General features: G+C 44.8%; 2 protein-coding genes across 10 annotated transcripts in view; both read left to right on the forward strand.

The window, feature by feature from the left end:
* Positions 1-15,936, forward strand: part of LOC143035849 (shootin-1-like) — an 841,540-nt gene that overhangs the window by 251,348 nt on the left and 574,256 nt on the right. The window lies entirely within an intron of this gene.
* LOC143035525 (uncharacterized) lies at positions 12,183-14,562 on the forward strand. Its single transcript, XM_076202394.1, has 3 exons — positions 12,183-12,665; positions 12,829-13,346; positions 13,481-14,562. The coding sequence occupies exons 1-3, from the start codon at positions 12,396-12,398 to the stop codon at positions 13,974-13,976; spliced, it is 1,284 nt and encodes a 427-aa protein (XP_076058509.1). The 5' UTR covers positions 12,183-12,395; the 3' UTR covers positions 13,977-14,562.

Below are 15,936 nucleotides of genomic sequence, written 5' to 3' on the forward strand. Positions count from 1 at the left end.
TCCGTTCTGTTCGGGATTGAAGTTTGTCCCTCACTAAATCAGCCATTTTTATTATACCAGCACGGTTCATTCTGAAGCGTTTGATGAGTTCGTCGTCATTGTACTCGTTAAATAGGGACGTCGCTGTCGATAAACTCGCAGTCATCTTTTTAGTTGTTGTTGCTCCGCCATCTTCTCTACTAACAACCCCGAAAATAGATACAACTTAGATAACACGTTTTTAGAAAAATCTGAGTGCGAGAGGGACTTGGGAGTTCTGGTGAGTCCGGACCTTAAAACCAGGAAGCAGTGTATTAGCGCCAGAAATAAAGCTAACAGAGCATTAGGCTTCATTGCTAGGACGGTAACGAATAGAAGTGCAGAGGTAATTATTAAACTCTACCTAGCGATAGTTAGACCCATCCTTGACTATGCGATACAGTTTTGGTCTCCGTCCTACAGAATGGACGTAAATTCATTAGAATCAGTACAGAGAAGAATGACCAAAATGATACAAGGACTCGGAAATTTGCCTTACGAAGAGAGGCTTAGGCACCTAAACTTACACTCTCTGGAAAGACGCAGAGTGCGGGGTGATCTAATAGAAGTGTTCAAGTGGATCAAAGGCTATAACAAGGGTGATGCAAACAAGGTCATCATAATAAAACAACAGGGCAGGACTCGCAGTAATGGGTACAAACTGGACAAATTTAGATTTAAGAAGGAAATAGGCAAGAATTGGTTTACTAATAGGGTGGTCGATGAATGGAATAAACTTAGTAACCATGTAGTAAGCGCTGAAACTATCAGTTGTTTTAAAAAACGATTAGACAACTTTATGGATGGGGATGACAGGTGGTGATGGATACGGAGCTGCCTAGTGTAGGCCTTATGGTCTTTTGCAGTCTCCTTTATTTCTTATGTTCTTATGTTCTTATGAACTTGTTAAGAGCTTAATAGTCCTCCTCAGCACTTTTATCTTAACAGCACTTTTAAGGCCCTAACAAGTTTTCTGTATCCACTGTTAGTGCTTAACAGCTAAATGTTAGCCTTAACAGGAATTTGTTACCCTTAACAGCTATTTGTTAGTGCTAACAAGTTTTGTGTATACGGCCCCTGGAAGTTAATCTACTTCCCGAGGAACTAAGTCGACTGCTAACTGCCGTCCGTACTTATATTTCACAGTGAACCAGGGCAACTTTAGCTAGTGGTTAAGACTGGTACGTTTCCTTGATGGAGTTATCGCCGTTATCATACCTGAATAGAATCACCAGTGACGGTGATGTCGATCAAATAATTCCGACTGTCGCCCCCGGATTCGAACCTGGGCTCGTGATTTCTCATTGCTGTCGCCTTACCGACTGAGCTATTGACCTTATAAAATTCACCCACCTGGAAGTTAATCTACTTCCCGAGGAACTAAGTCGACTGCTAACCGTCCGTACTTATATTTCACAGTGACGGTGATTCTATTCAGGTATAACAACGGCGATAAGTCCATCAAGGAAACGTGCCAGTCTTAACCACTAGCTAAAGTTGCCCTGGTTCACTGTGAAATATAAGTATGGACGGCAGTTAGCAGTCGACTTAGTTCCTCGGGAAGTAGATTAACTTCCAGGTTGGTAAATTTTATAGGGTCAATAGCTCAGTCGGTAAGGCGAGGGCAGTGAGAATTCACAAGCTCAGGTTCGAATCCGGGGGCGACAGTCGAAATTATTTTATCGACATCACTGTCACTGGTGATTCTATTCATATATATATATATATATATATATATATATATATATATATATATATATATATATATATATATATATATATATATATATATATTTGTGTGTGTGTGTGTGTGTGTGTGTACAAAAGTAGTAAAACCTGAGTTAGAATTAGAAACGGAGAGAGCGAATGGTTTAAGGTAAAGTTGGGACTGCGTCAGGAATGCGTCATGTCGCCATGGCTGTCCAATGTGTACGTGGATGGGATGGTGCGGGAGGGAAATGCGATGCTAATGGGCAGGGGATTGGAGATGGCTAAAGAAAATAGGGAAAAGTGGGAGGTGAACCAGTTTTTGTTTGCAGACGACACTGCGCTTGTGACAGGGTCAGAGGGGGATTAAGGGAGTTAATGATGGAATCTGGGAGGGTATGCGACAAGAGAAACTTGAAGGTAAATGCGGGTAAAATGAGGTAATGAGATGTACAAGGAAAGAGAATGGCAGGAATCTGGAAGTAAGGCTAAAAGGAGAGAGGCTGGAGACAATGGATAGTTTTAGGTACTTGAGATCGCATATGGCAGGAAAGGGAGGAGTAAAAGTTACACTAGTTTACGATAAGCTTACAGTGTAACTTTTGCATTCGTTCATCCAACAATAAGTGGTTATACTTATGTATAACCACTTTAGCCTTACCTTGTAGAGAAATTACCACCAATCACGTGAAAGGAGCTACAGCAAACCCCGCCCTCTATTCAGAATGAGGAATCTCATTGGCAGACCCAATGCCTATGTCATTTTCTCAAATAGTCTATCCTAAATAACTTTGAATGACTCACGACCTCTCTAAAATGTATATTTGACGATCTTTTTATATCTTATACACGCACACACATTCACACACACACGACCCGATGGTGCGGTTGGTAGAGTCCCCGACTGTCACTACGGCAGTCCGGGTTCGAATCCTGCCCAGGGCTGAAGTAATTTCAGCATCGCTACGCCTCGAGTCGTTACTCCAACTCTCGTGGGCGGGGAGTTGGGGGTGTGTATGCGTGTAAGGTCACAGTGTTACCCATTAATCGGTCATACGAGCTCTGAGCTCTCTTCCGGGAGGGAAATAGCTATCGATCACGAGTCCAGCACGTGATCCTAAGACGAAGGTGAATACACACCCACACACTCACACCCACATATTCACACACACACACAGCTCGTGGCGCAGTTGGTAGAGTTCCCGGCTGCCACTACGGTGGTCCAGGTTCGAATCCCGCCCAAAGCTGAAAAAATTCAGTATCGCTGCGCTGCGGGTTGATACTTCAACTCTCGCGGGCGTGGAGTTGGGTATGTGTGTGTACGTGTAAGGTCATATATGAGCACTGAGCTCTCTTCCGAGTGGGAAATAACTGCCAATCACGAGTCCAACACGTGATCCAAGACCATGGTGAATCACACACACACACACGACTCGATGGCGCGGTGGTAGAGGTCCCGATTGCCACTTCGGCAGATCGCCGGAGACACGACTGTAAACAGAGTCGTTACCTCCCCTGCTTTCTCATTCCTCTCCCCTCCCCGGGGGGGGGGGGAGCAGCACTTCATTGTTAATCCAACATTTCATTGTCAAATAAGACTCAACTCTCTCTCCACCAGAGTTTGCCTTCAACCAGAATAAGTGGCTGCCCAACGTGGGGCAGAATACCAGCCTAACATTTGACGGCCCAACGTGGAACCTAGACCACTGGCCTAACATTTGGCGCCCATCATGGGGCAGACTACCAGCCTAACATTTGACGGCCACCTTATCTGCCAGATTGTCTGCCGTCTACCGCTTAACTGCTGTCAGCCGCCACCTGATCTGCCAGATTATCTGCCGTCTGCCGCTGAACTGCTGCTAGCCTTCACCTGATCTGCCAGATTGTCTGCTGCCAGCCGCCATCTGATCTACCAGATTGTCTGTCGTCTAACGCTTAACTGCTGCCAGCCGCCACATAATCAGCCAGATCGTCTGCCAACGCTGTCTGCCGCTCAACTGCTGCCAGCCGCCACCTGATCTGCCAGATTATCTGCCCTCTGCCGCTCATCTTCTGCCAGCCGCCACCCTATTTGACAGATTGTCTGCCGCTCGACTGCTGCCAGCCGCCATTTGATCTGCCAGATCGTCTGCCACCGCTGTCTGCCGACTGCCAGTGGACTGCCTCCACTCTCGCCTACCTCAGGTATCTGCCGTCACTGTCTGCCAGATCGTCTGCCAATTGCCTGCCACCATGACTGCCAATTCGCCTACCAGGTCTGCCGTCTGCCAGCTCGCCTGCCGTCGCTGACTGCCAGGTCGTCTGTCGACTGTCAATTTGACTCCCCATACTCTCACCACTTAATCTGTCAGATCGTCTGCCACCTCTGTCTGCCGACTGCCAGTTGACTTCCTGCCGTCGCTGACTGCCAGGTTGTCTGCCGACTGCCAATTTGACTCCCCACACTCTCGCCACTTGACCTGCCAGGTCGTCTGTCACCGCTGTCTGCTGAGTGCCAGTCGACTGCCTACACTATCTGCCGGATCATCTGTCCCCATTGTCCACCAGATCACCTGCCACCGTGACTGCCAGTTCACCTACCAGGTCTGCCATCTGCCAGCTCGCCTGCCCACCAGCTCGACTGCCGTCGCTGCCTGCCAGGTCTGCCGACTGCCAGGTCGTCTGCTTACATTCTCTCCTACCAGGTCTGCCGTCTGCCACCTGTTAAAGGAAATTGTGTAACCACGCTCCAGTGCCACTGTACGACGTGATCCCAGGACGCGTTCCAGGTACGAGATCCCCTGAGCAGCTTCCCGAGATGCATCAACCTCTTCGACGTCATCCCTATAGCAAACGGACCGCCACTTGCTGCTACTTTGGCAGTCTCATGGCCAGCACTACCCCGTCTTCAAGTTCCGGCCCAGACGTGAGGACAACTCCCTTGACGATTTCTTGTCGAGGCTCTACTTCCAGCCTCGACTTCCGTGGGGGCGTGTTAGTAGTCATCACAACCGGTCCTCACCTCCTCACTCACCAGTCCTCACCTCTTCTCGGTGTCTCACGACCTTACCGGCCCCCAAGTGGCCCCATGGGACACGTTCACGTCTGCCCAGCTGCAACGCGACCCAGACCTTCCTTGAGGCTCACGGGTGAAACAAAGCCTCCTTGAGGAATCACTCGTGGGGCCCCAGGGTGACTAACCAGCGCTAGGGGTCTGCCGCATGACCACCACACAAAGCCTCCTTCAGGAAGCTCAAGTACAATGTCAGCATCGGCCAGCCATGGCTGGCCTGCACCTCTGCCGACCACGTGACGGAACACTGGTTTATTGAAGAACGCCTATCCTCTCTCTTCGTGAGTCACCGGCGTCAGAACGTTTTGCCTCTGACTTCCCTCATTTCACACTTGACCTCACGGCAATTAGAGCTGAACGGACGCCGAAGATGCAGATAACCTCGGACAGCATACGTGAGACTATCTCGCTGCTCCTTGCTTTCTCGCCTCCCCCCTTTTGATCCCCGAAGCAGATCGCCGGAGACACGACTTGTAACACAGTCGTCACCTCCTCCTTCTCCCCCCCCCCACTGGCGCCAAAAATGTCATTGTTAACCCAACATTTCATTATCAAATAAAACTCAACTCTCTCTCCACCAAAGTTTGCCCTCAACCAGACTAAGTGGCTGTCCAACGTGGGGCAGACTACCAGCCTAACATTTGATGGCCCAACGTGGAACATAGACCACCTGCCTAACACATGCATGTAAACAAATTTATACTCAATCCATTCCCACCATGATTAGCTATTGATAGTGTGTTTGCAAGTAATTAAAATGGAAAAGTTATTGTGGTTTATAAGATGAAAAACTGTGTACTGTAAATAAAATTCCACATGTGTACATACTACCATTAGCTAATCATGGCGAGGATAGGTTGAGTATAAATTCCTGTATATGTAACTCGAGCATGCGTATTTAAGGCCGAAAGTGTACTTGAATTATATCCTTCTTGATAGCTCATTGGTAAAGTCACTGTCCATTTGTGACGTGCGGGCTAAGCTTTAATCGAGGCACACATTTCTGTCAGCCTCGATCGTGTTTTCAAGGAATTAAAATGGATTTTTTTTTATTGTGGTTGATAAGATGAAAATCTGTGTACTGGGGACCATGAAGTATCTGTAATAAATATCCAACTTGTGTGCGTACCACTAATAGCTAATCATGGCGGGGATGGGTTGAGTATAAATTCGTGCATATGTAACTCGAACATACATATATAAGGCCGAAATTGTACTCTAATTGTGTCTCTCTTGGTAGCTCATTAGTAGTCACTGTTCATTTGTGACGTGCAGGCTAGGTTCGAGTCCTCAACCCAACAACGTTTCAGTTTCCGAATATACTTCCATCGAGATGTATATACATACATATATATATATATATATATATATATATATATATATATATATATATGTGTGTGTGTGTGTGTGTGTGTATGTGTGTGTGTGTATGTGTGTGTGTGTGTGTACATTTAGGAAAGGCACCTCACCTTGTTGAAGGAGGTAATGTGAGCATTTGTTTTTGAAAAGAAGCGACATCGGAGGGGTTGTTTGTTCTCCTTCGTGCCGTCGTCGTCGTTAGTTGCAGCTGTGTCACGGGCCTGCCCGTGCCTACGAAGTTTGACCTGGTCTTGAGAGGAAGGGAGAAAGGAGCGTGAGCTATACCCCGTACGAACTGGGAGGATGCACGTCTTTTCTTATTGTTGTAACTTCTATGAGGCTACTTTATTCATTTCCATGGGAGGGAGTCATGGAAAGATTGGTATTGAAGGAGTCGTAGGAGGAAGGATCGTAATGGAAGGCGGGTGGGAGGGATCGCGAGAGAGTGAGGGGAGGAGAAAAGGAAATAAGGGACTGAGGGATGTCGAGTATTAGTATGTCGTCGGCGATAACCGGCAAGGGAAACATCGCGCTGTAATCGTATTTGTGGAGAGGAGCTGAAAAGACAGTATTAGGTAAAACATATCAGCATTCTTTTTAGATTGGGAATTAGTATCCAACCATAAAAGAATGCTGCGTAACTCTAGTCCATAGGTATGTCACTTTATTAGCTGCGATATTAACTGTAGTCAGTACCCCATACAGAGTGGTGTAGAGGAAGAAGGATCGTTAGGAAGTGGGAAAAGGGGGAACAGGGATAGCGAGGGAGTGGGGAAGGAGGGAGTCATGAGGAAGTGGAGGAATGAGAGGGACCGTAGGGTAATGGGGCTGGGGTAAGAAGATCGTGAGGGAGCGTAAATCGAGGGGGACCGTGAGGAAGTGAGAGGGCTGGGTGAGAGGAATCGTGATGTAGTGCTTCCGGAAGGGGAAAGCGATCGTGAGGGAGAGCGGTAGGGGAGATGGGTCGCAAGGAAATGGAGGGAGAGGACCGTGTGTGTGGGTATGGTTGGAGCAGGGGTAGAGAGACCGCGATAACGTGTGATAGAAAGAGAGGAACCATGCGGGAGTGGGGGCAGAAAAGGAGAAGGGAGAAAGAGAGATGTTTGTGCTATCAAGTAGCGACTAATGAGATGTGGTTGGCGAGAGGCTTTCGATTTGCCTGATACCCGACCCGACGGCCGTAGCCTCCGCCCGTCCGCAGCCTCCGCCCGTCCGCAGCCCTCACTGTTCACCCTGTTATGTTAATATCATTCAGCTGTGCCTTCGGTGCATCAAGTTTAACTAACTATCCAGTTTGCGCTGTGGGTCGATAGTAGTGCAGGATCACCAACGAAGGTTGACTGGTTTTGTTGTGTTGATACCATGCATATATTGTATTCTGAACAAACATGTCAGCTTATTTAGATGATGGGCTATCTCAAGACAGTATGGGCTCTCGGCAAGACCTCAATTTGCTGTCCCCCGTGTTATCAGGTATTGACGAGATAAGTTTTATGTATTCCGTCCGCATATCAAGGACTTCACTGATAACCCTACTGATCAACCAGGGAGCATACTTTTATGATTGGAGACTCTCAAGAAGAAAAAGAATATATATATATATGTATATATATATATATATATATATATATATATATATATATATATATATATATATATATATATATATATATATATATATATTATTCTTAACTGCTGCCCTCCTTAGATATCTGCTTTACCACCTCTATAATCAACCTCCTCCTCTCCCTTCTCTGTTCTTTTCCCCCCTTCCCTTCTTCATCCCCTCTATCGCTTCCTCTATCCACCCCTCCTCCTCCCTTCAACATATCCCTTCCCTCCTCCTCTCTCTCTCTCTCTCTCTCTCTCTCTCTCTCTCTCTCTCTCTCTCTCTCTCTCTCTCTCTCTCTCTCTCTCTCTCTCTCTCTCTCTCTCTCTACTCTCCCCCTCTCTCTCTCCCTCCCTCTCTCTCTCTCTCTCTCTCTCTCTCTCTCTCTCTCTCTCTCTCTCTCTCTCTCTCTCTCTCTCTCTCTCCTGTCTCTTCCAGTCTTATCTCGGCCTTCCCCCATTCTTCCCCTCCCCCTACCCGTTCCCCCCCTTTCCCCTCCACCTGTCCCCTTCCGTCTTATCTTCGCCCTTTCCCTTCTCTTCCTCCTTCTCCACCTCCTATTCCTCATTTTAACCTTTGCCTTGCTCATACTTATACTCCTCCTTCTACTTTTCCCCTCCTTTATTTTCTCCTTTTACTCCTCTTCCCCTCACTCCTTTTCCTCTTCTTCCTCTTCCCTCCTGTACCTCCTTCTCGTCCTTTTCCTTTTATTCTCCTACTCATTGTAGGAGAGAGGCCAAACGCATCTTTTCCCCTCACCTCCTCTTCCTCCCCCTCCTCCTTATCCTTATCCTCTTCCTCATCCTTTTCTTCCTTTTCCCTCTTCACTTTTTTCTCTTCTTTTTCATCTTCCTCCTCCTCCTTCTCCGTCTCATCCTTCTACTCTTTTACCCTCTCTTTTTCCGCCTCCCCTCCCCTCCTGTCCTCATTTTCCTTTTCTTCGTCTTCCTTTTTGCTCTTCTCCTCTTCCTCCGCCTTCTAATCCTTTTCCCCTTACTCCCCCACTCTTTTTCCCCTCCACTCCATTTTATTCCTCTTCTTCCTCCTCATCCTTCTCATTCTAATCCTCTTCCTTTTACTTTCACACTCTTCTTTTTCCCCACACCTCCTCCTCCATTTCTTCTTTCTCCTCCAACTCATCTTCCTCCTCCTCCTTCTCCTCTTCCTCCTCCTCCTTTCTCATCCTCAGTCTCCTCCCCTTCTTTATATTCTCCTGCCTCCATTTCTTACTCTTTCTTCCTCTCCTGTTCCTCTTCCTCCTACTCCTCCTCCTTCTCCTTCTCCTTCTCCTCTTACTCTGTCTCTTTCTCCTCTCCCCTCCCGCCATATTTTTCTCTTCTTCTTCAATATTCTTCCTTTATCTCTTCCTCCTCTTTCTCCTATTGTTCCTATTCCTATTAATTGTACTTCTGCTCATCTTCCCCTTTGTTTCTCTTCTTCCTCCTCGTCCTCCTCCTCTATTTTCATCTTCCTCCTCTTCCTACTCCACATCTTGCTCCTCTTTCTCCTCCTCCTACGCCTCCTCCTCTTCCTCTTTTCCCCTGCCCTCCTCCTCATCCATGTTACCACCACCTCCCTTATGAGGGCATACATCTAGATATATACATGAAATAGTCACTAGTCGTCGTTTGGCAACTGAAATCACGAAACGGTAAGAACCCCACAAAAGAAACTATTAAGTTAATCGCTATACAAATCACATGTAACAAGTATTACCTCAGGATCAGGAAAATTTCCCCCAGAGAAAGTTAGATGATAGCAAACTCGGATTTTTCATGATACTACTATTGCACCGTTGAAATTATGCAAACGAGGCAAAATCTAATGATACATGTTGGTCATCCCCTGTGTGCAAAGAAAGGTCAAGACATTGATAAAATGAACCACATAAAATATGTTTCAATTTAATATAACTTACCCTTGATTAAAAATTTCCACTTGTAGTGTACTATCAATTAGGTATATACCCTTGAAGATACTGTATAAACTCGGTAACAAGCACTGGCTTTGGACAGCAGAAGGAAACTAATAACATTTTACAAACAATTCCTAAGAACTATTCTCAATTACACTTTCACAGCATGGTTCTCAACAACCGGGAAATCATAGGCAATACAAACTATGACATTGAAAATAATAACACTGAATGAGAATCCGACAAGAAATAATCTCAAACTGTCAGGAAATAGATTTAATTTGGAAGTGGGGAGAAACAACTTCGCCAACCGTGTAGTTAATGAATGGAACAAACTTCCTGCAGAGGCAGTGCAATGTAGTTCAGTTCGAAGCTTTAAGGTTCTTTTAGATCAGGGGTTCCCAAAGTGGTCGATATCGACCCCCAGGGGTCGAAAGGGGGTCAGTAGATTGCTAGGGGGTCGATAAGACCATCCAAGGGGTCGACAAATAGCCAAGGGATCGAAAGGGGGTCAGTAGATTGCTAGAGGGTCGATGAGACCATCCAAGGGGTCGAAAGGGGGTCAGTAGATTGCTAGGGGGTCGAAAGGGGTCAGTAAATTACTATGGGGTCGAAAGGGGTCAGTAAATTACTATGGGGTCGAAAGGCAGTCTTTAGAATTAAATGGTTAGCATGAAATGACCCTGTTCTCTTTCCGTACTGAAAGAGTAAGAATAATCAACCAACTACAGTAATATCTAAATTTAAAGAAAAACCATGTCAGTTCACTCTGAGTCGAAAATCCTCCCCATTCTGTGCATGTAGGGAGAATCTCACATACACAGAACCACATCGTGAATGAACATCAAGATGACGAGCTTGTGTAATATTATTGGCATGAATATTACTTATAGTCAGAGGTGGGCGTTCCAAACAAATGTTCGCGATTCTTTATCCGCGGATTTGTTCGGACCGGCAAAATCCCGGATTTGCGTTCGGAGGTTCGGATTCGGACCGACGTCAAAAAAGATTCGGACTTCCGGGTTCGGAACGTCTTTTTTCGCGAATCCGAACCTCCGTATCCCGGGAAAAATTCGAAAAAACGAAGACGACCAAACATTGGTTTTCAACTTTTCCGCGGCATACAGATGTGGTGACGCCTATGTTTCTGTAACAACTAGAGACGCCTTTGACCATTAGCATTGTGTTTTACTTTATCGCTTCTCTCTACTTCTATTTCAGTATGGGCGTGTAAGTGTGTGTGTGTGTGTGTCTCAAATGACCACTGCTCGAAATGTGCTCGATATGCAAGCCTGTGTGACTGTGTGTAGTAATGCGAAACAAAGACTAGTAGTACTGCCTGGACTGCCCTTCTTTGAACTTGGAAATATACTCGTGGTGTTTAACTCGTTGCTTTATCTGTACCACACAGACTCGTCATGTTGTGACCGCAGCTGGCTGCCAGCCAATCAGAAAGCTTGTTAGTGACGCGCAGCCACCGCGCATGCGCCGGTGACTACAGCAGCCAATCAGAGAGCTTGTTTAGTGTTTACAAGTCTGCACAGTCTGCAGACTTTCTTGTCACCGCGTCCCGTAAGTTACGATTTAGTTAAACAGTGCTACAATAGTCAGACATTCTTCAACCGTTGCACTGACAACACTCTGGAGAGGACACCCAAGGAGGCTAGACTACTCTACTCACATCACACTCACCGCTGACAGTGGATGAGTACGTGACATCCACACCGAGGTCGAGAAACCCAAGTGCTCAGTCTGACACACCAAGGTCCACGAACCCAAGCGGCCTCGCTGAGAGTGAATCTGACGCCAGCGATATCCAACTGCCAGAGTTTTCGAGTTCGGAGCTGATGCCTGGCACATGTCGAGCCGAGGACATGGACATTGCCGACACCGAGGCCGAGCAAGCCGAGGGAGGTCACGGTTCCAGGAGGGAAAGGGACCTCTACAGAGACTAGGACATTCTCAAGCCCTTCTTCAAGTGTGGTGTCGGCAGGGACGCCGGGTTTGCCCTCTGCGCCAAGAAAAATTGCACTGCGAGGCTGAAGCTTCAGAATGACACCAACAGCAACTTAAAGAAGCATTATGCCACCAAGCACCCTTAAGATAGTCCTGCCTTAAAAGCAGCCTTAGATGGCAGCAGCAAACGTGGCCGCTCTGCTTCTGGTGGTGGTCGGGATGCCAAAAGCCTCAGGCAGGGCTGTATTGAGGAGGATATGGCTGAGAGGTTTGACCAGCAGAAGGCCCTTGACCTATTTTATGAGGTAAGTTTTACTTTTAAAAGTTCTGTTTTAGTATGAAAATAATTTAATTAATTAATTAACAACTTTAATAAATAAAAATAATCTATAAGAATTGTTTAACTTCAAATACTCACACATCTTTTTTATGTTTCAGTGGATTATCCGCGACATGCATAACAACAGAGTCAGAGGCGCTCAGGGCCCTCCTCAACTACCTGAACCCTCAGTTCAAGCTGCCGTCCAGGAAAAAGCTTGGCGACGACATCAAGCCTATGAGCGCCAGGGCCAAAAATGAGCTCACCCAGATCATGTCCAAGCAGGACTACCTGGCCACCACTGCCGACAGCTGGTCGAGCCACAACCGGGCCTTCATAGGCTCCACAGTCTCGTGGTTGGACAAGGCCACCCTGGAGAGGACGACTGCAGTCTTGGGCATGAAGGAGGTGAAGGAGAGCCAGACAGCCGAGTACTTGGCGAGGTCCTTGAGCAAGCTGCATGAAGGACTTCAGCATCAGCAGCAAGATTCTCTGCACGACCACAGACAATGGCACAAATTATATAAGTGCATTTGTCAACTTTGCACAAGAGGACGTCGTCATACAACCTGGCGAGGACAAGCCTGACGAAGAGCTGGCTGACGAGCCTCAGGTCATATCTATGGAGGAGGCCCTGGACCAGGCTGACGAAGCCGAGGTTAGCCTACCTAAACACCAGAGGTGTGGTGCACACACTCTGAACCTCCTGGCGTCTGAGGGTGTTTCCAAAGTGAGTATAATAAAAAAAAATAGATTTAATAAATTAATAATTTATAAATATTAAATAATTTATTGTTCTTTTGGTAAAAACTAAAAAGATGTAAATTATTATTTATTAGTTTTTAATTTGTGAATTGTAATAAAATATTAAATAATAAATATTCTTTTTTCAGGTCCCACAATGGAACCATGGTGGCAGGAATATCTTCAGAAGGTCGGCTGCCAAGGCACAGTCTTTGTGGAATGCCCAGGGCCGCCGAACTGTCGCAGCCAACGAGATAAAGGATGCTATCGGCAAAAAACTTAAAGTCCCTGGCGCGACGAGGTGGAACTCCAGCTATGACAGCTATAAGATGCTTTCTGGCCTGCTACAGGACCTGGACACCCGTAAAAAGATCAATGATCTCTGTACCAGCATGCGCCCCAACCCGATCCCCGCCTTTGTTGACGAGGACAACGAGGTCATCGCCGAGTACGTCAAAGTTATGGCCCCAGTTGCCAATGCTTTGGACAAAATGCAGTCAGACCAGCATGCCTACATGGGGAACTTCCTTTCCAACTTGATGGTGCTCCAGAGGGACTTGAACCTGCTTAGGGACGACAACAGCATCAAGCATGCCAAGCCCCTCGTCACCTACCTCCTGGGGACACAGGAGCACCATGGCAGAGACAAAAAGGGCTTCACTGAAAGGTAGATATTTTTAATATTTTAATATAATATAATAATATAATAATAATAATATAATATTTTATAGTAATTGAAATGAAAAAATAATAATAATCATTAATCAATAATTAAATTAACTCATATCTTAATCTTTTCAGGTTTCAACACATGTTTGAGGACCAGGAGAAGCTCCTTGCGACTGCCTTCCACCCCAGGTTCCGTCTAAAGATGGTCAAGTACATATGCAGGACAAATCCTGACTTATACAACCTGGTGAGGGACAAGATGGTGTCGGACCTTGTGGCCCAAATCAGGTCCAAGGAGGGGGATGTGGCCTCCGCCTCCAGCCAGCCCACCTCCAGGCCACAGTCTGTGGCCAGCCACACCAGCGAGCACGACGAGTTTGCCTTCCTTCTTGAGGACGAGGAGGAGCCTGTGGTGGTGGCCAACCTGGAGGAGGAGGTCGGCAAGGAAGTAGACACTTGGGGCGCCATTCTCGGCACAAGCATCATGAAGATCTCCCCGGCAAACTTCCCCAAGGAGCACAGGCAGCACTGGGTGAACTGTTTCATCAAATATAACACTCCCCTGCCCTCGTCTGCCTCAGCTGAACGACTCTTCAGCTTCGGCTCGGACATTTTGAGGCCAAAGTGAGCCTCTCTGACCAATCTGAACTTTGAGAACCTGACCTTCATGAAGGGAAACTTGAAGTTGGTTAAGAGGGAGAGAGAGAGAGAGGGCCGACAAGTTAGAGTGAATCTGTGAAGAGTGAAGAGTGAAGACTGAAGTGTTGTGAATTTTTGTTTTAAATGTTTTTACTGTTTTGTTTTGTGAACTTTTGTTTTTACTTTTTACTGTCTTGTATTAATAATTTGTTTTTCTAGTAATAATTTGTTTAATAAATAATGTAGATATCTTAAACAACACTTTTTTTAATCGGAAAGCTTTAAATTTAGATTCGGAGATTCGGAATGAGTAAGATTTAGGTTTGGAAATGTTCGGAAGGTATCGGAATTAAGGTTCGCTTTGCTATTTTTTAAAGATTCGGAGGTTCGCGGACAAATGTTCGGAATAAATGTTCGCACCGAAATTTTGAAAATCGGGTTCGCTATTCGGAGGTTCGGAACCCAAAACCGGCGAAGATTCGGGTTCGGATTCGGAACCCAAAAAAAGGTTCGCGCGCCCACCTCTGCTTATAGTAATATAATAAAGAATATATAATATCACTCTTAAAGCTACTGGTAGATTATAAATATTTATGTTAAAACACTTATGTTTATGTATATGTGAAAGTGTCTATCATTATTGGAACGCCGTCGCCTTGATGAATGTTGCCATTTGGCCCTGTTATAACGGATAAAAAATATATATATATATAAACGAATAAAAATAAACGAATAGAATAAATAAAATCTACAAGTACGAAAACTATGACTATGGTACTTTAAAATTACCATAAGCGATTTATGAGACCAAACAAGAACAACAGTAAAGAATTAAAACAATAATAACAACAAAATGCCATAATGATAATAATGATAATGATGATAATAACACTATTGATAACAACAAAATGTCATACTGATAATAATGATAATGATGATAATAACACTATTGATAACTAAAATTATAATAATAATAATAAAAAAATAATAGTTATGATAATGATAATAATAATGATAATAATGATAATGATAATAATAATAATAATAATAAATATGGTAATGATAATAATAATATTACTGGCATTAATAACAATAACAACACCAATAACAATAATAAACTGACAATCCGTTTGGGGGTCTATAGAAAATCTTAAACTTTACTAGGAGGTCGATGAGCTGAAAAGTTTGGGAACCCCTGTTTTAGAGAAACACCTAAGCAATATGCTATAATGACTGCCATTTATTCTATACTATTTGTTTATTTGTTTGTTATTGTTTGTTTATTATTATTTGATTGATTTTTATTTATTATTAGTTATCTGTCAATTTAGTATTATTTACTATTTATCTGTTTATTATTTAACTATACCTATGCGTTTATTTTATTTATTATTATCTATATTATTATAATTTTTATCTATTTTTCTTTAATCTATGTATCATTATTACATTTTTCCACATCCGACCTAGTTATGGACCAAAATGTCTCCTGTCGGCATGCTCCGCCTTTGTAATCCTTTGTATTTACGAAAACCATGCCAATAGAACGTTTGCATACAAAAACCATCATCCTTGCTGTAGAAAATTACATGAAAATAATAGGAACACAGATCTGTGCTATAGTTCTCAATTCTACTCACAAATCTAGTCCTGGAGTGGCAGCGTTTTCGTCGTGGAATTACCCACCAACCCCAAGAGTTGGGGACAAACTGTCACATGAATCCCCTGCTCACACCGTAACGCAGACAGAGCCGCAGAATTAATACAACCATATATCGACACACTCAATACCTGGTTCACTGCAGACTCAAAATAGCCACCAATTGGACAACAGAACACAAATTCATACCATACCTGTTTATCAATAACACTCAAACCACACACACATGCACCCAATGTTCATGGCTTTTTATACAGTACATCCATATCATTCAAACAACACATCACAA

Source organism: Oratosquilla oratoria, chromosome 19, assembly GCF_046742065.1.
Source record: "Oratosquilla oratoria isolate Oo_2021 chromosome 19, ASM4674206v1, whole genome shotgun sequence".
NCBI classification, from domain to species: Eukaryota; Metazoa; Arthropoda; class Malacostraca; order Stomatopoda; family Squillidae; genus Oratosquilla; species Oratosquilla oratoria.

What these genes read in the sequence shown, in the direction of transcription:
- LOC143035525 (XM_076202394.1), top strand. Translation starts at nt 12,396, where the DNA reads ATGAAGGACTTCAGCATCAGCAGCAAGATTCTCTGCACGACCACAGAC. An exon ending in CGTCTGAGGGTGTTTCCAAA is followed by an intron (nt 12,666 to 12,828) that starts GTGAGTATAATA and finishes TTCTTTTTTCAG; the next exon opens with GTCCCACAATGGAACCATGG. An exon ending in AAAAAGGGCTTCACTGAAAG is followed by an intron (nt 13,347 to 13,480) that starts GTAGATATTTTT and finishes TAATCTTTTCAG; the next exon opens with GTTTCAACACATGTTTGAGG.